The sequence below is a fragment of the Zingiber officinale genome, chromosome 7B (assembly GCF_018446385.1).
Source record: "Zingiber officinale cultivar Zhangliang chromosome 7B, Zo_v1.1, whole genome shotgun sequence".
NCBI classification, from domain to species: domain Eukaryota; kingdom Viridiplantae; phylum Streptophyta; class Magnoliopsida; order Zingiberales; family Zingiberaceae; genus Zingiber; species Zingiber officinale.
Window position 1 is genome coordinate 95,343,417 of NC_055999.1, and position 22,785 is coordinate 95,366,201.

General features: G+C 37.4%; 2 protein-coding genes and 1 long non-coding RNA gene across 5 annotated transcripts; 1 reads left to right on the top strand and 2 right to left on the bottom strand.

The window, feature by feature from the left end:
* Positions 1–819: 819 nt before the first annotated feature.
* Positions 820–1,841, top strand: LOC122006371. The gene is made up of 2 exons (XR_006118684.1): positions 820–982; positions 1,580–1,841. It is a non-coding gene; the product is annotated as an uncharacterized LOC122006371 (long non-coding RNA).
* A 3,448-nt stretch (positions 1,842–5,289) lies between these two features.
* On the bottom strand, positions 5,290–8,252 carry LOC122006370 (FT-interacting protein 1-like). Of its 2 annotated transcripts, none has more exons than XM_042561845.1 (2): positions 8,086–8,252; positions 5,290–8,010 (listed from the first exon to the last, which is right to left on the bottom strand). In XM_042561845.1, exon 2 carries the CDS (start codon positions 7,809–7,811, stop codon positions 5,427–5,429), a length of 2,385 nt encoding a protein of 794 aa, XP_042417779.1. In that variant the 5' UTR covers positions 7,812–8,010; positions 8,086–8,252; the 3' UTR covers positions 5,290–5,426. The 2 variants fall into 2 exon arrangements, with proteins under 2 accessions (XP_042417779.1, XP_042417778.1); XM_042561844.1 differs by having other exon boundaries at positions 5,290–8,014; positions 8,086–8,244.
* Positions 8,253–8,755: 503 nt separating this feature from the next.
* On the bottom strand, positions 8,756–19,625 carry LOC122006372. Of its 2 annotated transcripts, XM_042561846.1 has the most exons (18): positions 18,365–19,033; positions 18,144–18,240; positions 17,970–18,023; positions 17,836–17,882; positions 16,554–16,587; positions 15,497–15,587; positions 14,998–15,089; positions 14,200–14,274; positions 13,829–13,911; positions 11,921–12,047; positions 11,721–11,810; positions 11,065–11,130; positions 10,660–10,751; positions 10,386–10,448; positions 10,231–10,294; positions 9,949–10,037; positions 9,644–9,770; positions 8,756–9,359 (listed from the first exon to the last, which is right to left on the bottom strand). In XM_042561846.1, the coding sequence occupies exons 1-18, from the start codon at positions 18,412–18,414 to the stop codon at positions 9,306–9,308; spliced, it is 1,395 nt and encodes a 464-aa protein (XP_042417780.1). In that variant the 5' UTR covers positions 18,415–19,033; the 3' UTR covers positions 8,756–9,305. The 2 variants fall into 2 exon arrangements, 1 of the variants encoding a protein (XP_042417780.1); XR_006118685.1 differs by lacking the exons at positions 8,756–9,359; positions 9,644–9,770; positions 9,949–10,037; ... (10 more) ...; positions 16,554–16,587; positions 17,836–17,882 and having other exon boundaries at positions 17,987–18,023; positions 18,144–19,625.
* Between the last annotated feature and the right edge of the window lie 3,160 nt (positions 19,626–22,785).

Genomic DNA, 22,785 nt, shown 5'->3' on the forward strand with positions numbered 1-22,785 from the left:
TCCCGACTGAATTACATTCTGTCGATAATTTTCAACTGATTATTTATATCAGCCGGTAATTACCGACGGAAGTTATATTCCGTCGATAATTACCGACGGAATTTATAGTCCGTCGGTAATTACCGACGGAATATATCTCCGTCGGTATACTCCGATAGAATTTAGTTCAGTCGGAAAATACCGACGGAATATAAATTCCGTCGCTACTCCCTTCGTTAATTACGGGTATTTTTATAGTGCTAGTTAGCAAAAGGTGATTATGTTCATCTCCAATGTTCTTGTTAATCCGTCCTAGATCAATACAAAGGAGATAAATGACAAATAGTTACTAATCCTTGAAATAATAATTGATGCATGAGAATTTTAAGTTCGTTATAAGAAATAAGGAGAGGAGAGGAGAGGAGGGGGCACCTTGCAACCATCAGGCCTTACTTAGAGAAAGGTTTTCTTTGTATGTTTAGTAAATATAGCTTAGATTTGGTTCTTGTGATCTAAGGCCTTATTTGACTAATCATTTATATCACAATAAAATGTTTAAAAAAAACGCGGCCAGTATTTATGGATTTTCCCAAGGTCATCCAATCAATTATTTTCCTTGCCTCCCCGGTTTTTCTGCTCTTCTTTCCTTCTCTTTGAGATTGGGTGATATGGTAGTTAAGAAAATATAGAGAGATAAATTTTTTACTTAATATATAAATTATATGACCTAATCAATAGAATTTCAGTTATTCTAACAAAATTTATTCTAGTAATAATAATAATAATTTAAGTTGGATAATTCTCTTTTACTACGCATCTTCATCACTTCGAGTTTTTTTTTTCTCTCTCCCAATAAGAATCGGTCTTTGGCATTCACAGCGTCGATTTTGTGCCAGCAAAGAGCCTAAAAAGCTGGTCTTTTTAACGCCTCCTTCCTCCAGTTCTCAGACAGGGAGGAAACGTGCGCGAGGTGCCAGTGGCGAAGAACTGCTGATCCTATAAGGTTCGATTCAAGAACTACAAGTGCCATTTTGTAACTCTTTGGATGATTCCCACAATGAATATTTTATATATCGCTTCAGATGGGATTTTTTTTTTTTTTTTCGTCCCTTTGATGACATGCGTTGTTCAACTTGTGCGATTGCGGCTGTCGGCATCGATTGAGATCGTTGATGTTGAAAGATTTCGTTTTCATTCTTCTTTTATTACGCCTCTATTATGGTACTGATTTTGAGTGTTCTCATCGGGGAGGACGTTGGCTAGGATTAAGAGTAATCTTGTTTTATCGTTTTATAATTACTGGAATTCATCTCCAGTTCCCTTGATGCTTCTTCATATGCATCCAATCTCACTTTTCTTCTGGCTTTCCCTATTAGCATTTTAGAGTTTTCCTCTTTGAATTTTAACTTGACCTCTAGATATTTGATCTGGGTCCTGGATATTAGTTTTTGAATCATCGCTTATGCATCTTCCATCTGTTAAAACAATTATCAGCCGATGCTCTGACAATGTAAATTAGTTACTGAATACTAGAGCATGTATCATACAACAGTAAAGTTTTGTGATACTTATCAAACTGGCCCTTGTCTTTTCTTCGCAGCATATCGGATTGTCCAAGTGTTGTTGATTTAGTGTCGATGGGTAGAGGCAGAGGAAAAGGGAAGAAATTGACTGTATCCACTTCTCATGAGGATCCAGGGGGGTATGATGGTGAAGAGGTGCTCACTGCATTTAGAAGAGGAAAGACCCTGAAACCTTTGAAGGAGGACATTGATGAAGATGATGCTGAAAAAATTGGTGGAGAAGATGATATGAAACTTAGCGCACCAAAGGAAGAGGTTGAGGGACCAACAGTAGTGGTTAAGAAGAGGAGGAAGAGAGACTCAAAATCAGAAGAAAACTCTGTGAAGACTGAAAATGGTGCTGGATCCAAATCCATGGAACAGTCAAGTAGTTCTAATAGCTTTCGGCGGAGTGGAAGCCGGCGGAAAGGTAAGCCATGTAGGGCTGCCGGAGTTGGAGTTGTGTGCAAGTGAGCACTTCGACCGATTCTTCTGAGTCCTTGTACTATTCCATTGTAAAATATGCCTGATGGCTGATCCATGGCAGTTCACTTCTTGCTATTAGCCTTGTCATCCTCCATGATCAAAGAAGAGCTAGAAGCTAGCTATAGTTGATTTCCCCCCTTTATAATGAGGATCTTGAAATATTTTATTCTTCATGATTGATACTCTTTTTTTTTTTTTGTAGAATTAGAAATTTCTTATTGTCTTGGTTCATTCACATTGAAATTTTGCAGGGTCGTTAAATGCCAATTAGGACATTTTAGATGTTAATCATGTATCTGTTTCTTCTTAGTTGACTACTTTCAGCTATCTTTGATTGTTTCACATTCCTATATTTTGTTGCACTGGTTTGGTTAATAATGCGATATTGTGTTCAAAGTGGAGTTTGCTGTGAAACTAGATACATTTATTTTTCTTCTGTCAATCTTTGTTTGTATCAGTTGGCCCCCTACTATGATAGAATAGTGTCTTGTTTATTCCATGCTTCTCTATCGACATTGTGAGGAGTACTTGGTCCTTCTGTACATTCTTTTTTGACTGTTCATATATCATTTAATCTACTCTGCAAGTGTGTCTACTATCAAACTCATTGACATGTTGATTATGATATGCCTGAGTAATATCCGAGTCATTCAGTTAGTTTGGTGCTATATATATATAGGGGGTAAGTAAAGTACATGAAGTACAGATTAATGTGAACTCTAAGTAAGAATACCATACTCTGATTAACTTATCTTTTTCTTCATTTTTCATTATAAAGCTAATTCCTTCTGAACGAATTTCCTGTCATTACTTTCAATCTAAAGGAGACTTCACACATTGTTTCAATAACTGCTTCATCTTGTCTTGGTTGGATGGAATATGTTTTCCTGGAATAATACACCATCTTAACCCAAATAACAACCTCAGTAAACAAGACATAGTTCAGTTTCATTCTGCTAGTGATGAAACGCCATTTTACCCATTTACATGCAGACTTTTCTTGGTGTCTTTATGAAGATCATCAAATTAGTTTCTATGTGATATACAAGCCATCTAATTAAAGATGGAAAGTATTAGTCACAAGAAGTAATCTCATTATGTTTTCCATTTTTGTAACGTTTCTGAGACATGGAAGATTCAAGTATGCTTTTCGGTGTACTACTATCAAACATTTGGTTTTCTTGTTTCATTGCTTCCCAGGTGATTTTCATCGTGCCATTTGCCATACTAGAGAACTGGTATCGTTCTTCAGTGTTTATGAAAACTAAAACTCTGACTTTTAATTTGTTACTACTGATTACTAAAGAGACTTCCCAAACTTGTCGTTTGTCAGATTCAGTAGATAGAAACCCTGTTGATTCGTGTTGATCTCCCCTATGTTGTTCGTGCATACACCATCAACTACCTACCAACTTTCCTTTAACAAGGACTGACCCCATTTGGTAGTTTGAGATCATGTTGGTTTGTTGCTTGATAAGATTTAAGTTGGTTGTAACCAACTCAAATTCAAAGTCCCTTGATGTATCATGAATGTCTTGCCTATGGTTCAGGTGGCAACCATGCCTTGGTGACAGTCTTAACTTGCAGTGCAAGGACAGATTTCTGATCCAAATGCAATTCACATGCCTTCCTTTTGCACTCTTGAAATTTGATAGGCTCTCAGAGAAGGGCTATTTATTTGCATTATATCATTAAAAAGAGAGAGACAGCGTGAGAGAGAAAGGTGCCACTGCCATTGTTTGGTTGTATACTAATGATTCTGTAACAAACTAAATGCACATGGTCTGCATTTAACTCCTTGTCTAGACAGTAACGTGTTACTGGCAAAGTTGGAGATATAGACAACAAGAGTTTTGATATATGAGGTTGCATCAGATCATATACATTGGCATTTTGTTTCATTTGCTGTTTCAATATGACTTCTTTGACCTGGGCAAATAATTAGAAGATATAAAACACACAAAGTAAATCCTTTCAGTCCTAAGGTTTGCAGTTATAACCTTACTGTAAACATTCTCTTCCAAATGGAACAGTCTTTTCTTTTTCTGCAAACACTAAATTTCATAATGCATGAGCTACCACTAAGTTCATGATCAGCAGTGGTAATGTAGAGCAGAGGGAGGAGACAAACAGCTGTAACGATGAGTATTCTATCGATGGCCTTGAAGATGCTCCTGGATCTACTTCTTCCAAGGATGATGGACATAATATGCAGAGCGACACACAAGCTCTTGTAGAGAATGTAACAACTACTTGTAAGACAACCAGAAAAGTCGACGTTCAAACAACTTTTATGTTCAGTGATCTTGTGGTGATCACCTTTGAGGCATTGATATGTTTCAGTGTATTTTGCTCTTATACTAGTGTAGTTGTGTTGTGGTAGATGAAGTTATAATGCTCCAGCATTTTTTATCACCATATAGATTGACCTCTGGCAAACATAACACGATGCCGTGATATAACAACATCCTAACCTATTTACACCATATGTAGATGCATAAAACTTACTCATTGTGTCCTCTCGGGACGGTCCAGTGGCTAGCACATGAGGTGTTGACACCATGAAATCTGGGGTTCGAATTCGACAAAGCCGAGATAAATGCCTCTATAAACTTACTCATTGTGAGTCCCCATAAGACGGACAGATGATTATTACATAGGACGTTGTCATCAAGAGGTCTAGAGGTCAATTTCTGACAACGAAATACTTGTCAGATTTCTACTCTTTCTCGTGTAATAGTCAATATTCAAAAGGTAAAAAAGAAGTCATTTGTGATTTTTCTCTCTACAAATAATTATGAGGCTGGTTGTGTGGGGAGTCCGAGATCAAAGACCTTTTTGCCACTAATAAAGCTTAGTGCAAGTTTTAGTATATATGCTAGCTTGAAGAGTAGCCTAGTTTATGCTCTTTCAGTGAATATAAAGTTCTTGCTAGTGTTATTCCTCAACTAGCAACATAATTATTCATAAATCAGAATAGTTCATATATATTTCTCAGCTTTGGAGGTTGGCTAATCAAAATTTTCTTTTGCTATATTGCGCATTTCAATTCCAAGTCTACTTTCTTACAATTCTTCTTTTAATTTTTAAACTGCCGAATCTGCTTGATCCATTACTATGATTTTTTTTTTAAAAAAAAAATAGTTGATACAGTATACATTCAGTGGATCATCATTGAACTCCATAACATCTATTGCCCTTTTTATTTATTATCCAAGCATTTTTCACAATATTAGATCAACTTCTCAATCCTTGCAATCACTGGGAAATAAAATGAAATATATATCAAACAGCAAGCAAAATCAGTCTAAATGCTGTCGAAGATTTTATGCTGATAGCTCTGCAAAAACAAGAAGATTTTGAAGAAATACAAGACGTGGAACTGTAGATCGGTTTCTCTCAGAGCATGCTGTCGATTCGGGAAGGAAGCCTCTTGAAGAAATTGCTCGGCGCCGACGGCAGCTTGCTCCTAAATCTCGGGTGGCGCAGCGCGTAGAATCCGGCGAGCAGCGCCACCACCTGGAACGGCGTCATGTAGAGCGCCAGCGCCGCCACCAAGCAGAACACCACGAACAGCGCGGTGGCCCGCGGGTCTCTCCAGCTCAGCAGCGACTGCAGCCTCTCCCCCTGAGTCGCCACGTCGCCCACCACCGTCTGTATCCTTCCTGCCACGCTCCGCAGCCGGTCGTAGCGCATCCGCACCACGTCGTGGGGCTTCGACGTCGGGAACGTGTCGAATTCCTCGTCCAGCTCGTCCGGGTGGATCGCCTCCGCCCACGACAGCTTCGCGTCCATGTGCGCCGGGTGCCGCGGCCGCCACCGGAAGTTCCACACCCCGATCAAAAACATGTACAAGAACACGGTGGGGAGGATCAGCTCCGGGTAGCATATCAATATCACAAACAGGACGTGGACGAGCAGAGTGGTCACCGGATTCCGCCACCGCCGCACCTCCTCCAGCCAGCGGAACACTCCGATGGTCCCCGACAGCAGAGACATGATCCGGAAGAAGTTGGCCTTGCTCCGCCGCATGCTCCACATGTGCGAGTCCACGTCCAGCATGTACTCCACCGCCTCCTTGCGCAGCGGCGGTTCTGCTCGGCCCAGCCGCGCCGCCACGATGCTCATCGCCTGGTAGCGCAGGCTATCCACCTGCGTGATCGTGAATGGGTGTATGTAGTGCATCTTCGGCAGCAGAGGATGCATGTAGAGATAGATGACGCCGACGATGGAGAGGCAAGTGAAGCGCACGGCGAGGTGGAGCTCTCCCATCTTCTTCACTCCGGACGGCTGCAGCACCACCAGTGGGTGCGTGTGCGTGTAGATCCGATCCATCTCCAGCGTCGACAGCCGAATCCTCACTTTCCCAATCCTCGTATCTTTTGCCGTCGCCGGCGCCGGCTTCTCTCCGACGTGGCAGTTGTCGAACACGGCGAAGGTGATTACGGTGCAGGGGTCGTAGACTTCCCACGTGTACTGCTCGTTCCACTTTGGGTTGAAGCTGTCGATGACCGTCCTGGTGCGGACCCATTTCTGGCTGTACTTGGCGACGCAGTAGGCGTCGGTGGTTCCCCGGCCGTCCTTGGACTTCATCGGAGTTAGTCCTTGCGCGCTGAGGATGCCCACCTCCAGAACGCCGACGGGCTGCTTCCAAAGCTGCCGCGCCGTCGGCCGGATGTCGCTGATGTACATCGTGCTCTCGTCCATGACGTGGTAGGCGCCTTCGAGGCAGACGCGGAGGTGCACTCTGCTCGAGAACTTGAGCTCCTTCCTCGTCTCGCCCCCCTCCAGCACCGCCAACCCGAACCGCTCCATGTTGAACCACCGGGAGTGCACCGGCCGGTGGTCGAGCCTCCGCTCGAAGAGCGTCATCGGGAGCACAAGCCGACCGAGGAGCTCGTCCTTGGTGGGGCTCACCCGGTCCTCGACGGTGAGCACCAGGTGCTCCTCGAACGGCTCCGCCGCCACGAACACCAAGTCCTCGTTCCACGTCGGATTGGTGGTCTTGGCGGCGCAGACTTTAGTCTTCAGCACCTGGTTGCCCACCTGCGCCTTGATGAAGGCCTCCGGCAGGCGGCCCTTCTCGTTGGGGGCCACGTCCTGCGCCTCGATGACGTTGACACGGAGGTACCAGAGCTTGGGGGACACGTAGACCTTGGAGCGGATGTTGACGACGCCCTCCCCCTGCACCGACGCCGCGTCGGAGTGCCACGCCTCCGGGAACGCCTCGTCGGCCTGCGTCCCCATCCACACCGCCACCATGACCTCTCCCCTCACCTTGGACTCCCCGCGCTGATCCTCCAGCCGGTACCACTGCGGAGCCAACGGACTGTCGGGCGGCACACGCGTCGGGACCTCGTTGAGGTCGAACACCACCCGGCCAATGATGTCGTCGCGGCCGACCATCTCGCGGTCGCGGACGAAGACCTCGAGGGCAGTGGACTGGACGTGTTCCTTGGAGAAGGCGAAGACGTGGTTCCACTCCGGGTTGGTGCGCTTGTCGAAGTGGCGCGTGGTGCCCTTGTAGTTTCCGAGCTTGACCTCGACGTAGGGATCGAGGCTGCCGGTGACGGGGTTGGGGGGAAGGTCCTTGGCCTTCACCACGCGCGCGTACAGGTAGTACATCTGTTCGACGAGGTCGTAGGTGCTGGTGAGCTTGTCGCCGGTCACCATCCCGAACCAGCCGCTGCTCCGTTGGTGCGGCCACCTCTCACCCAGGTTCGGGCTCGTGTCCTTCAACTTGTACTCGTCGCCGCGTCCCGGTTGGTTTTGCTGGTTCGCCATGGATTAGCTACTCTGCTCTGCTCTGCTTTGCTCCACTATATCAGCCTGTTTCAGAGAAGAATTTCGACTTCTATTTGGAACAGTAGGAACATCGAATGCTTGCTTTCATGGTCATTTCCCGAAGGCATCGAATCGGATTCAATACCGAGGACGTGGTTTTTTGTTCTTTCGAGATGTGCAGTTCTTCTTCTACGCAACACTGTCTTCAATTCATCAAGAACAAACTCAAATAAATTTTTACCTTGGCAACCAAATCTTAAACTTACAAATTTACCTCCGTTGCTTCGTCGATCTTGTAGCAGGGATCACCGTTTTCGAGTGTGTTTCTTCGTTGCAATTCGTGCAGGGAAGAAGATGACTGCTTTCATGGAGAAATTAATCTCCGCTGAGATGAGAGTGAAGTGTCGAAGGAGGAAGGGCTCGATCTTTTCTTTATTTAAAAGAAGGAAGAAAGTGGAGGAATAAAGTAAAAAAAATGATCATTTAGACAACTCGTATGAGCGACTTCACTGTTTATTGTGTCACAAGGTGAGGAAAAAAACATACAATTACTGGCTCTGGTAGATTTGTTTCTGGATTGACTAAAAAAGCTTCTATTGTGCTTCTAGCCAGGTCGATTATTCCATGCACACTTCCACAAAGAATTGATTCTTAAATACACGATCCAAAAGCTTTAGACTTTAGACTATCATTTCTTCGAGCTTTATTCTGTATGCTTTAATTAAATACTGAAAAGGCTCTTTAACCATTGTAATTTCCTAGCAGCAACAATAACCTGGATTACTAAACTGTTATTATATATAGTTTGTGTTATGCTCAAACTCTGATAAGCTAAGCATCACGTTTGACATCATCATTTCAGCTTGAACACAGGTGATGAGAAACTTGTATTACTAACCAGGGTTATATGATATATATGTACTTTATAATTGTATTCTTCTAGTAAAAGTTTATTTTTGAGATGCACCATCCTTGAAGTGCCCACTGAAAATGCAGAGCTTTGTGATAACAGAAACAGAGATCAAGTGGGAAAGAAATCAAGTGATAACATGATCATCTAATCACTTTTCTGTAGGAAAAATCCAAATATTATGCTCTTTAGCAAAATGAATTTTTCATGCCAACGCGAATGTTTGCTTTATTCGTTCTTTTGGAGAATTGATTCTCCATATCACTGATGGAATATCGGTTAGGTTCAAAATGGTTCCTACCATTTATGAAGGTAATAGACATCAGAAAAACCACAAAGAAGGGAGTACTTATGAGGTTTCAAGTGCGTAAGGGGTTGAATTGGCTCACAGTTGCTTCATCAAAGTGCTTCCTCATTTCCCTTTCTAGGATCATCATGAGCCTTGTAGTAAACAAATGAGCAGTATGTTAAAAAGCATGGTGGAGTGTTCACTTGCTATGTGCAGACCAGGGAGAGCGTTGCCAATTCATAAGCTTCATTTGGTTTATAATCTTAACTTAACCGCCTTCAGGTATTAGTAGCATTTAATCACCATTGTCAACCTTATGCTTCTGAGAGATCACTATTAAAGACGATTCCTGAGATGGAAAAAAAAACACTTTAATCAATTACGCTAAGGACATAAAATTGGGCAAGTCAGGATGTGGTTATTATCTCTTGGAGAATGTTTTGAGTGAATGGCATTCTTGTAGCTACTTGGGTAAGCAATATCAAGTAGATTCTTGAGATAAAAAATAACACAAACAAGAAATCAATTATGATTTCTATTTTTGTTCTCACTCTAATGCTGACACAAAAGTGGGCAAGTTTTGAATAACATGAGTTTTTTTGTTTTGTTTTGTTTTGTTTTGAGTTTATTTACCTTAGTCCCAGCAATTATGGTATCGTTATGAGGATGAATTGCACAAGCTAGAATGTTTTCTGATACAGGAATATATTTGTTTTCTGGAATTCTACTGCAGTCTGGAGAATTGCTCCTTGATTCCGGACTAGCAATAAAAAAAAATACAAATAAGAATTTGTCAGAAAATCAGCATTACATGCCTTTTCGAGTTGTCGTAAAAAGATTTAGGTGCAAGTGAAATTTTGCGAGGGATTTTAGAGCCCATCTTCATTTTATGAGCAGATCTCCTAAGAATATATAAATAAATAAACAATAGAGCTCACTCGAAATCCACATGGCATGCTGAGTGTTTGCCTGGAAAGAAGTCAAGCAGATACAATCCTTTATCTGCAACAGACCCAACTGCATATGTCTGAAGACAAGATAATTGTTATGGACAAGTTAACTGTTGTCTTGTGGTTGTATCCAAGAAAAAAAATCTAATTTTAATCAACCAACAATGCACAAATGATGTTTTTAATCAACTCCTAACAATGATTTGCATGGGATTGGAGCAGTACATCTTGTGTAAATGGTGTTAGATTCAATGTAATGAGAAAACATACCGAGAATGTTGGGAACCAAGACGGTCTTCTTATAATTGACTTTGTTGATATAACTGTTCCATCCCTGCTTGAATAATAGAAATATCAGAATGTCATACAAGGGAAAAACGCAAATAAAACCTCTAAATTGCATGGGCACAAGTTTAAAAACTAACAACACAGCAGGTGGACTGTGCACATGTGTCACCACAAGATCGCTAAGATCCAGAACCCCAGACCTGTAAGAAATCATAGAGTATATTAGAAAATTCAAGCCTTGCGTGTAACAGCTTGATTGGACTATCTGTAACCAACCGAAGAATTTGTTCAGATAAATCACTCAACCAAAAACAATGGCCTTTTCCTTATGTGTAACACAGAAAACAAGGGAAGACGTTGCAAATTCCAAGAGCTGAACAAAACGCTACTATTTAAACCAATGTGAATTACCAGCCATCAACCAGATGGAAAGCTAACTGCCTGGAACAAGATGGATTGATGCTGATGCTGTGGATTTCTTTTGGAAGAATGTCTGTCTGTGCCTGAAAGTTAACAAAATATTTTCACTCTGAATACATTTAAAACTGGATGCACGGGTTGAATTGAACTGAAGGATTCAACATGATGGAATATGTTGCAACAAGGACTATACTTGAAAAATAGTTAGATGAATTAAAGGTTACTATATGATATCTAAACATGTAGAGACTAGAGAGCTGTGCACAGTCATGTCTTCCACATATGACAAGTTTACAAATAATATTTCAATTCGCAGTGTTAACATCAATATCCAAAATTGTTGGAATAGTAGCTATTAAATAGGACAGATGAGCATAAATCATTTTGTTATTGTACCTTCAAAGATGAGATTTTCTCCAGCTCAGACGATAACTTTATGGATATTGAAGGGTAAAGAGACCTCTGGAAAAGGTTCAATGAGATAATATTATGATGATATAGAGAAACTGGGAAACAAAGACTTATCTAGAAATATAAATGAGTCCCACTTGAAAAACCATGAATTTCTATTGTTTGCATATTTTCTTTACTATTAATAACCAACATTTCATAGTACAAAAAAGTTATATTTGAGTTATCCAAGCAGGAAATATTTTGATATATTGCAGACAATTTTCACTTAAACCACTAGGGACCTATTTACCAAAGGGGTGGTTGGGGTTAGAAAATTTGATAGCATCAACCATTGGTGGTTATCAATTAATTGGGACTATTTTCAGCCACATTTGACATCAGAACATTCATATGAATATAGAACCATTTGGATATATTTGAAAAGTTTTATTTTTTGATTGAATGAAAAGGATATTTTTGGAAAGAGAGATATATGAATATATAAACAGGAGTGTGTTAGAGAGGCTATAATGTGAAAAATATTTTTTGGTAGATAAGTTACATGCCCATGTTAACTGTGAAGAACAAAAATTCAGTATTAACAAGGTACTGATGACAACTTGATTCGTAGAAGAGATTTCTATATATTTGCTTCTCACCTGATTGTGACTTTGAAAAGCATGAGATGACTGTCCTCCGCGAATATCCCAAGAGTGAATAAATCCACATTTGTCTGCCCCTAATACAACCTAAATATAGAAGGATTTACTCATCAAGAAATTAGAAATAGCAAAACAGAACCGCAAGAAGTAAAATAGAATAATTTAGGACAAACTACAGTTGCATTTATGATACAAACCTGATCTTGGTATAGTGCAATGCTATTAAGTTCTCTTCGTGAATTAGTTGTAAGCGTGAGGCATGGATGATTGGACAATCGTGTATCCCAAACATAAACATTGCCATCTAAACCAGAAGCAAACAATCTACAAGAGGAAATTTATAAAGCAAAATAATCACACCAATAATCAACAATAGTGAAGCATTATAATGTTAATTCTATAACACAAAAAGAAATTTGTCTCAGATTCATTGGAAATATATGATTTATACTAGCAAGATTTGAACACTAGGGCTCCTACTTTGATATGATGTAAGCTATTAATAATGTTAATTCTACTAAAAACACAAAGAAATTTAGCTCAACGTAATTGAAAATATATGGTTTCTACTAGCAAGATTTGAGCAATAGGGCTCCAACTTTGGTATGATGTTAGAGCAAGGAAAAACCTCAATCCATCTTAAAGTGACTAATCACTCGGGGAGATTCCAAGGATGTCAGCACTTGGTCATGTGGGACTAGAAGGTGGAGCGTCATTAATGCCAAATTGCCAATGAATGTCAGTATCCTCAATAAGAAAAGAGATCTTCGAATTGAAAGAGGTTAGATGAAATATCCCCAAACTCCAAGAAGTTGCATAATTCATTCAATTAAATAATACAAATGACTCAAATGTTATAAGTATCTTATTAAAGGTATAGAAACACTTCTCGGTGTTAGTAAATGTACATCCTCAAACAAGTTGAAAGCATGGTGTTAGAATTAATACTTTAATCTCAGGTTAGTTATGACAATTGAAAGTTGAACTTATAGGTACATTTTTTTTCCCAAGTTGAACTTAGTAAAAGCTTGAGCTCAGTTAAAGCTAGGACATAGGCAAAGAATTTTAATAACAAGCTTGAACAATAAAAAAAAACTCGGTAAATAAATAAAAAATAAAAAATTGAGTTTATCTATTTCTTGGCAAGCAAGCTTGAATAAAACAAGCTCAGGTTGGCTCCTTTATAACCCTACCCTCCTCTATGCTTTGTCTTTCCCTCATCTTCACAACTGTTTTTCCCCATCATCACATTGTCACTCTCATCTCACTCTGTTAGAGTTAGGGGCGGTAAAGATGATACACCCTATTTACATGGCATAGCCCAATCTTCAAATTTGTGTTTGGACACAAGTCAGAGTGTTAGTGTTAGACTGGTCGAGTGATAAATGGACTAAAATTAAACTAGACATGCTCAGGTTTCATAAATGGAGCCACTATAAATATAGGTTGTGTGACATAATCCGACTTATATGTCTAACCTGTTGACTAAATGGCTTACATCGGGACGACACATTTAGAATCATTTTATATTCATTTGACAACTATTAACGTAAAATAAACAGGTTGCATTCAGTTAGAAGTAAACATGTCTCAAGTCAGGCCAATAAGACATGGCAGATTTATCATCCATTGACAATGAATTGTGACTCCTGATTAGTGTGCCATCACCCTCTCCCTCCACCATTCTCAGCCCTCCAACTTCAGCACAAAGCATTGTGCAGTCAAAATCTCTCAACAGTAGCAAAGTATTGCATTTTCTTTATCTTCAGTAAGTTTCTTATCAGTCTTATTTTCCTAGTTTGTGCAACAAATTAGACTTTGATCCATATCTAGGCTTTGCTTGAGGGAGAATGTTTAGATATAAAGGTTTGGACCACATGGGGTATTATATCATCAGGAATTGTGTAGGATAATATAGATATAATGTTCTCTCTAATAATGAATATGACTGACATATCCCTTTTAACTCATGGAATTGGTAAAAATGGGAATATAATGCACAAATGTTATGAAACCAATATATTCTCAATTGACCTCATATCAAACACAAATATTCCAAACGAGTAAATTTCAGTTTTGGTGCACTTTTTTACTAGCTATGTAACCTTGACTTGTCATCCGAAGCAAATAATACTTCAGATAATCCATTGGCGTGCTCCATAGTGTGGTCCTTCTGGCTGCATAGTACCTAGATTTTTTATGAAAGAAAAAAAAGGATTAGAGTGGGCAAGGCAACAAGCAAGCATTGAGATTATTAGAATATAATGATGACTTGCAGCAACACTTCCAAATATCTTGTTGATAACATCCATGAAAATTTTCACAGATTAAATAAATCAAAGGAATTTGTCTTCCGAAAACTCTTGTATATGGATCATTTTAACCAGATTGAAAATTTGAAGTAAAATGTGAAATATCAAACACTTACAAACATACATATTAGGTAATACATTAGCTGCATATCCAGAGGACTTACTTGTGCTTCTTTGGATGAGAAATGAAAGATATTGATAAGACAAATGTGATGGTTTTCTCTAGTAGCACAAGCTACCTAAAGAAGAAAAACAAATAGTTAGCACAAGCAACCATAAAAAGGCACTAAGAAGCATGTTAAACCATTAGCCATTGAAGTAGTAGTTAGTTTATTTCTATTAATCATATATTACTGTGTGACTGCATGTCAAATATCAATGCTGAAAAAGGATCCAGAAGTCTACTCGTATAGATAAAGGACTGGGGAAGATCATTTGCCTCACATCTGTAGATAGGAATATTTGGGTGAAAATATTTGATCAGCAGCACATAAAGAAGCAACTTATCATGACAAAAGGTTTACCCTATAAAACATAGAACCAGAAAGAAAGAAAGAAAGTACAAAAAAACAAGCTAGCCTACATCATAGATGAGCAGTAGACAAACCCACAAATACCTTTTCATATGAGTATATTATGCATAATCACTCCATCGTCACTTGTATATAGAATGAAAATTCATCGGGTAATATTCAAAGGAACATTACACAATCTCTGGCAAGGCAAAAGACTTTCTTGAGCGACAAAAAGAAACAGTTGTTCAACTAATTGTTAGGACTGAGGCACAAGCAACTAAGATATGCTAGTATCATTTTGCCTGTGTTTGTCAGACTTAACTATAACTCACATGGCACCAACAATTATGGATCAAACATGGAAATATATAATAGAGCATTTTATAAATGTTAGTCACTTTAGGAATGGGGAGTCACAGTTCCATTGGGAATACATAACAAACAAACCTCATCTTGATTAATTGGATTCCACCGAACAGAATCTAATGCTTGGCCAACGGAAATATGGATAAATTCTTTTGTCCCATTCACCAATTGACCTTAACAAAAGACAAAACAAATTAGGTTCAGCCTAATCTACAAATAATAGTTGAGAGAAGCGATATAAAAAGATATTAGTTCCCATCAATGTCTGGCTGAACCACGCTTGATTAATAGAAGATAAATAATATGCAATCATCTTTTAAGTATTAAATTACATGAAACACATATCACTATTTATTAAACAATTAATAGCTAGTTTTGTTTCCTTTTCTGGTTCATCAAAGAGAAGTTTTTTAATCCTTCTAGCCTGTCATAGCAGATGAGAATAAACTTGGATTTGTTAAACAGGTTCCTTTTAATATGTAATGTGTGCACAAGTAACAAACTTATTCGTAAAATCATCTATAAGGAAATAAGCATACTCTTATACCATATTATTTCACAATATGCAATAGAAACTTACTGGATTTTGGACCGTATATTTCACAGTATAATGTTTCGAACTCATGTACAATCAAGCATCCTGCTTTTGTTATTGAGGCAAGATAAATTCCCTACAAAATGGAAGCCAACTGACACAATGGTTATGTTTTCATTACATAATAACAATGAAGGCTTGCATTGCATGAACTAAATCAATAGTTATCACATATATACAGCAAAAATCTGCCAACCATGTTTGACAAATTGATTGTTAAAAACAAATAAACATAAATCAACCAATAGTACCAAATTCTATTGTTTTTTCTGTAAAATTCTAAAATTTATACTAGTTAAAATGGTACGAATAGCGTAACAATTGTAAGTAATCCTACCAAGTACTATCCTATGCCAACATTAACCATATTGTTTTACTCCATATTTGCCTAGAGCATGATTGTATTCTTCAATAACCTCCATGTTTAGATATTACAATTGGAAGAACTAAAGTATAAAATCTCAAACAGTGCCAGAGTTTCAATTACCGATTAATGGTTTCGAGAGTCGAGACTATATCGTATCGTGTCAATATGGTATTTATTAACTTTCAAATATAAGTATAATCAATTATGAAAATCATTTCCATTAATATCTAAGAGCAATACTTGCATAGTCAGATAGATAAATTTAAGATTTTGAAAACAATTAAAGAATATTTTGACGATCTTATATTTCCAAAAGAATTTTAAAAAAATAATCATGAACTTTTGCTTATAGAGTTATCATCATCGAGTATTTACATTGTATGTCCCATGTTATCTTTTGGTTTCGATAAACAAATTACATAAGAGGCTCCAACCCCAATGTATGGGATGAAAACCACTTGCTACCATTGCAATTCCATCATCATCACAGTTCATTCATCTACGTGGATCGTCACAATTCAAATCCAAAGAAAAAAGCAAAAAGATAGATGCACAAGAAAAATAACTTAAACAATAAAAGTGAGATGCCTTAAGATGATGCTGAATTTAATAAGAGGAGAGTAATTGTTTATGATAATTGAAGTAATATAAAGTTTTCAGAATGCCAAGAGCAACCTCGGTGTCAAAATCCAGTCCTGAAATCCCCTTCCTGTAAAAGAAACATGGCCAAGTCAATACTCTCCTCCATAATAATCAAGGTATCTATACTTCCGCATTGAAATTGATGCAAAGCAAAAAAAAGTAATGTAATTCAGGAACCAAATCAATATATTACTAACATTGGTAAAACTAAAGTGTGTGCATCATTGACAAGAAAATTGCACTTTTATGTGAGGAACACAAGTAAAATTAATTTTAATTCAGTAAAAAGCATCAACTTATTTAGGAAGATTGATCATACTATCGTATATTATTGAACTTTTAGCTAATGTTTAGAGGTTAGAACCCTTGGTCGTATAGTGAGACAGTTTGGTCACCTTAAGAATCAGACTGTCTTTCCTTTCATCTTTTGTTTTTATGTAGGAAAGGACTTCTTGATATTTCCTAAAGAATTAAGGAGTCCAGTATATTTGACTCAAACCACCAAAAAGGCTCATGCCAAAACTTCCTCAAAATTGTCCCTCTATTCAGACAATTTAAAATTAGCTAATGTCACTTCCTTGAATGTGCAACCAGATTAGTTTCTGAAAAATCATGCACTAGTAGAAATTGTAATGTGCATGCTCAAAGACAGACTCAAGATGATACCGGTTCCCATTTTAACACTTTAAAGGGATAGCATAGTTCAGCGTTCTTGAAAATGTTAATGTATTTCAAGGGTAATGTTAAAATGATCTCATAAAGGATAAATAGATAATCGTATGAGATAGTCCACAAGATTAAGAAATGCTCTAACGCATGACATTTATAAGATGCCCCTCCCTTTGAAATAGAAGCTTAGCACTTAGCATGCTAGCCAGAATATGATAATCATGTTATTCTGAAATTAACCAGAGAAGTTTGGATCAAAGAAAACATCTACAATATGTATGCAAGCTTTTTGGAGCTATCTGTGATATTGTATTTGTTAAAGAAACAGAAAGATTGCTACTTCACAAGAATAAAGCAGAGTAGTCAATTACCTCATCCAACAAAATCTATCTTAGAGTATGTTTTTCAACCATCAAGATAATTAAGCCAGTTATTAGCGCGGTCAATATTCAAGACATTACTGAAACATGGCATCATAACAATCGTTTTGCAAGCAACCACATTTCAAGAAACATAATTCCAGAAGATGAAATAAAAGGCAGGTCCATTATGGTCCAAGTTGAGCAACAAAAAAGGATGCTAACAAAAATGGAAGAAAGAGATAATAATAATAATAATAATAATAATAATAATAATAATAATAGACCTTGAAAAGGAGGTCGATGAATTAGCAGGATCGTCCACCAATGCCAACTGGGAAAATACAATCTCATCGGTAATATACATGAACTGACCAAAAGCTTGTTCCAGATAGAAAAAAGAATAGCCAGGTGTACTTACAGCAGAGGCACATTTCTGGGGCTGGAAGATATAATCATGCTCGAAGACTCCAAGCTAAGTAAGAAATGCAGAAGAGCGGATACTCGAAATTAAATCCAGATGAAAAACAATAGATTCGAGGAAGAACAGATCTTTATCAGAACATAAAACTTCGGGATAAGCAGGCAGCATTACCTCAGCCAACGAATCATGAAAAAGTATAGAAGCATCGCGCCTAAAACTGAGAGGCATCTTTCCTTTTATCTCCGTTGTCATACGCGTCCATCTTCGCCTTCACGAATCAAAAGAATCAAATCCCCGTCAAAATGACTTGAAAGATGCGCGATTACTAAAGAAATTTGCTAAAATAGCACAATAAACAGGATCGTCCGAGAAAGAAGAGAAAACGCGAGTACGTGAACCGAGCCTCAGGAAGCCGCGTACAGGGGCCGAAGTACTTTTCCATGGAAGCGGAGAATGGAGGAGACGGCGGTGAGATTGACTTGACATCGGAGATACCGGAGGAAGGTAGGGCTTCCCGCCCAAATAAGAGCACCGACTACCGTCTCCATGGAATTTTCCGTTTAACCCCTTACAGTTTAACTGGTAGGTTTATTGAAAAAAAACAAATTTGAATATATAATATGGTTATACATAGAATATTTTGCATGTTTAATGCTTGTGAATTTCACGATGAATGAACATTATCCAGCTGTTTCTCTAAACCGTCCATTTCCTTCTTCAATTTGGAGATGACCATGCATGTTTTTCTTTGTATGATTTCTTCTAATTTTGAATGAGCGATATGGAAGGAATGATTCGAATTTCGAAGTTTCCTTCCAATCATTTCAGTAATTGTTGCTAATTTTTGTATAATTTGTTTCTTTATGATCTGTTTATAGTGAATTCCTTTGTTTATCCTATACTTTTGGGGAAAATAATCAACAACTTCTGTTGGTGGTGCCATTAGTCAATAGAGATCTTTCACATTCTCAAAATTCATGGAAGTTGACACAAAGAGGTAGCAAAGAATAGAGACAAAGAACATCGACGACACGCCAGATTATTAAGCCCCATCAGGCCTCTTCCTCGTCGAGGTTACTGCAGGAAGAACGCGAAGAAGGAGAGGAGGGAGGCGCCGATGGCGGCTCCGGCGGCGGGGGTGACAGCGAAGGAGGCGCTGGCGGCGGGGCCGGGCGCCGGGGCCTCGGCCGCGAGGGCGGTGGTGGCCGCTGCGGCTGTGGCGACGAGGACGACGCAGGCGATCTTCCTCATCTCCATCTCCGGAATCGAGCTCGAAAGGGAGGAAAGAGATGAGAAAGATCGAAAGTTGGGACGATTTCTTCCTTCGCACTTTCGCAGTTGCAGGCCTGAGGAGGGAGGGAGGGGAAAGGAGCGAAATTTATAGGGGGATTCGGGGATCCCAAGACGCCTTCCATGATCCGTGGTCGAGGACGAGGAGGTGCTCTGCGTTGTGAGGGAGGGCGTGGAAGGAGGAGGGATGGGTGGATCCACGCCATGGTTGCCTTTGGCTTCTTCTGCATTTGGAAACGGCGTTGATTTTGAGAGCTTTTTTTTGTGATCTTGTTTGGCGTCGCGCCAAATGTTTGGAATGGATGTGCCTTTGCCGCCCTTCTCGGAGATGACTTATGCACATTTCACTCGTTACTAAATGACTAAACCTTGAATTTTTTAAAAAAAATTAACCCAACTCCGAAATCTAAAGATACAATTTAATTAAGATAATCAATTACATTAGCTGGACAATATATATATATATAACTCAAAGATAAAAAAAAAAATAGAGATGTGTTTAGTTCAAGTTATTATAAAACATAACTAAATGTTACTTGGTTCGATGTAGGTAACGCAACCAAAACTTATTTATTTGAAGGTGTTAATGAATAACCTAATTTAATATTTTACTATATTACCCTTAGTTACAAAACTAATCATATATACCTTTTAAACTCTACTTTTTTTTATTTTTTCTTTTTCACATTTTTTTTCTTTATTTTTATATGTTTTTTTTATTTCTTTTCATTTTTTTTTCATTTTTTTTTTAAAGTTTTTTATTTTTAAAAAAATAAATAAAATTTTTACGTTTTTTTATTTTTTTAAATTTTTTTTACATTTTAAAAAAAATATATTTTTTTTAAATTATATTTTATGCTTTTAATTTTTTTTATTTTTTTCCTGTTTTTTATATATATATATTTTTAAAATTACGTTTTTATTATTTTTTATATTTTTAAATTTTTTTATGTTTTTCTATTTTTTATGTTTTCCCCCATTTTTTATTATTTTTCCTTTTTTTTTTTTTTACTTTTTTCCTATTTTTAAAATTTTTTTTGTTTTTTTACAATTTTTTTATTTTTTTTCTTTACATTTTTCTTTTATTCGAAGGTATTTTGGGTAAAAAATTTTTGTTAACCCCCGGATCAAGAAAAACTCAGTTTTCCGAGGTTTTCCAATTCCGGGTTACATGCCCGTTTTGCTGACGTGTCGAGCATGGAACATTACTTAGGAATCATCGATTACCTAAACCAAACAGGGTTTTCGTTGATAACCTTGGATGGATAACCAAAGTTATCAAGGATAATCCCCAACCAAACGCACCATAAGAAATATCAAAGATTACTTGATTACAACTTAAATAGTTATTAATCTAAGACAAATAAAAGCACTAGAAAAAATCTCCTTCGTTGAAAACGGAAAAACCTCTTAGACTCTTTGATAACCCAGAAAGTAACTAAGAAGTGAATACAGAAGTTATTGTTTATTTTATAGTTCCATGGGGCTTTTTTATAGCCTCCTAAGATGAAGTATCCGTTGATGTTCATCGTTCGAAATCTCCTCCAAGGAGGTCCAAGGCACCTCTTGTGTTTATCCTTCAGCAATAAGACTTTATCCTTTTCAACGACTACTGGAGGTGCCTCCAACTAACTTGAGGGTGCCTTCTATGAAGGCGCAAGGGTGCCTTCCATGAAGGCGCAAACAACAAGGGCGCCTTCCATTTTCCTTGAGGGCACCTTCCATCAATCTGCTTGAATAGTTAACCTTCAAGTAATGTTAACTTTTCCTTGCTCTTCTTTTTTGGGTGATGTGAAGACCATCCGAAGTTGAGCTCACCCGAATCCAACTTCGACATTCTCCTTGAGCAGACTTCCTCCCTAGCTCCTCGTTCCTCGGATATGCCACATGCGTCCTTCTCGTCTACTGGTGTACTATTCCGCAGTTTCTTATCCCTTGGATGTGTCAAGTCCATCGACTCTCTTCCTAAGTCGTCCTTCTTGTCCGCAACATCGTTCGTTCGATTTCTTATGTTCCTAAATTCCTGCACACTTAGACACAAGATATCAAAATATAATAGGATCTAACTTGACTTGGTTGACCATATCAAAACCAACCCGGGGTACTTACAATCTTCTCCTTTTTTATGTACATCAATCCAAATTAAGCTAGGAAAAATAAACAATAAAAACCATTAAAATTTATAATTTATTACAAGTAACAAATTTTCAATAAATATATGAAAATTTTCAATACGCATAATTAGAATAATAAAAAAATAATATAATTTTACAATTTATACAATTATGCAATTACCTTCCCCTTAACTTATTCCCTTTCCCCCTTTGTTCACATCAAAAACTAAGGGTAGTTATTGAAATTTTTTTTTAAAAGTTGAATAAATCAGTGAACAAGTTAAAATATTTTTCAGATAATTATTTTTTAAATATTCAAATTTTATGGATTAAAATACCTATTTTGTCAAAAAAAAAATTAAAAATTAGTTTTAAGTTTTAAAAAATATTGAACATTTTTCTTATGATCCAATAGAAAAATTTGGATCAAAGAAAAAATCTTACTAAAAATATATTTTTATTTTGACCCAAATAAATATTTTAATCAGAAATAATAATTAATTTTTGAATTTAAATACTTTAAAAATAGATTTTAAATTCAAAAAATATTATTGATTTGTCTCAATATTCAAAATATAACATTATTTATCTTAAAATTTTGGTTTTTTAAAATTTATTTCCAAATAATTTAAAATTTAAAATTACAAATTTTGATCAAAAATTCATAAAAAAGATAATTACCAAAACATCTTGAAAAAATTTGGTCTAACAAAAAATGAATTTCATTATCACATAAAAATATTTGAATGGCAACCATGAATAGTAGGTATATGAAATAATTAATTTTTCTAAATAATAATCAGATTAAACTAAGTTTTTATTTTAGAATGTATAAAAAATAATTAAATCAAACTAAACATGATTTGAACACCCAATATAAGTTTCTATCTATTAAATTAACAAGATAATTTTTTAAAATAAATTTTTGAGCCACTTTTTTTATTTGACCCTTATGATATATAAAATACCAGTTTAGTTCTATATTATTTCTAAGGTTTAAAACATATGAAACATTCGAGCATGCATGATCCTTTTTCATTTTTTTCTATTTGAGTTTTCTATTTTTCAATTTTTATCGTTATTTTATCGAAGTCTTCTAATAAGTATGATTTTGCTAACATGACTCTTAATTCTAAATTCTCCTTTTTTTTTTTAATTTGATATTCTTAATTTTAAGCTTACATAAGGATTTATACATTAACTTAATACCTTCGTATAATTGGTGAGGAGGTAGAAGACATATCTCATTTATCATGTCGGATTTAAAGTTGGACGCTTCCCCTTCGCTGCTACTTTCCTTTGAAATAGCTCCCTCTTCATCGATGTTTCCTCTTGGTAGTTGGCCATAAGTGTGATTCTAGTGTGGGCCTCAATTTCGGATTCGGATAATGATGATTCGTCCCACGTCG

Excerpts from the sequence above, each read along its gene's own strand:
- LOC122006370 (XM_042561845.1), bottom strand. The coding sequence starts at position 7,811 with ATGGCGAACCAGCAAAACCAACCGGGACGCGGCGACGAGTACAAGTTG.
- LOC122006372 (XM_042561846.1), bottom strand. The coding sequence starts at position 18,414 with ATGGAAAAGTACTTCGGCCCCTGTACGCGGCTTCCTGAGGCTCGGTTC. Across the intron at positions 15,588-16,553 it reads GACTGGATTTTGACACCGAG|GGAATTTATCTTGCCTCAAT; the intron begins GTTGCTCTTGGC and ends TCCATTTTGTAG. Across the intron at positions 10,295-10,385 it reads CACAGTCCACCTGCTGTGTT|GGATGGAACAGTTATATCAA; the intron begins GTTAGTTTTTAA and ends TTATTCAAGCAG.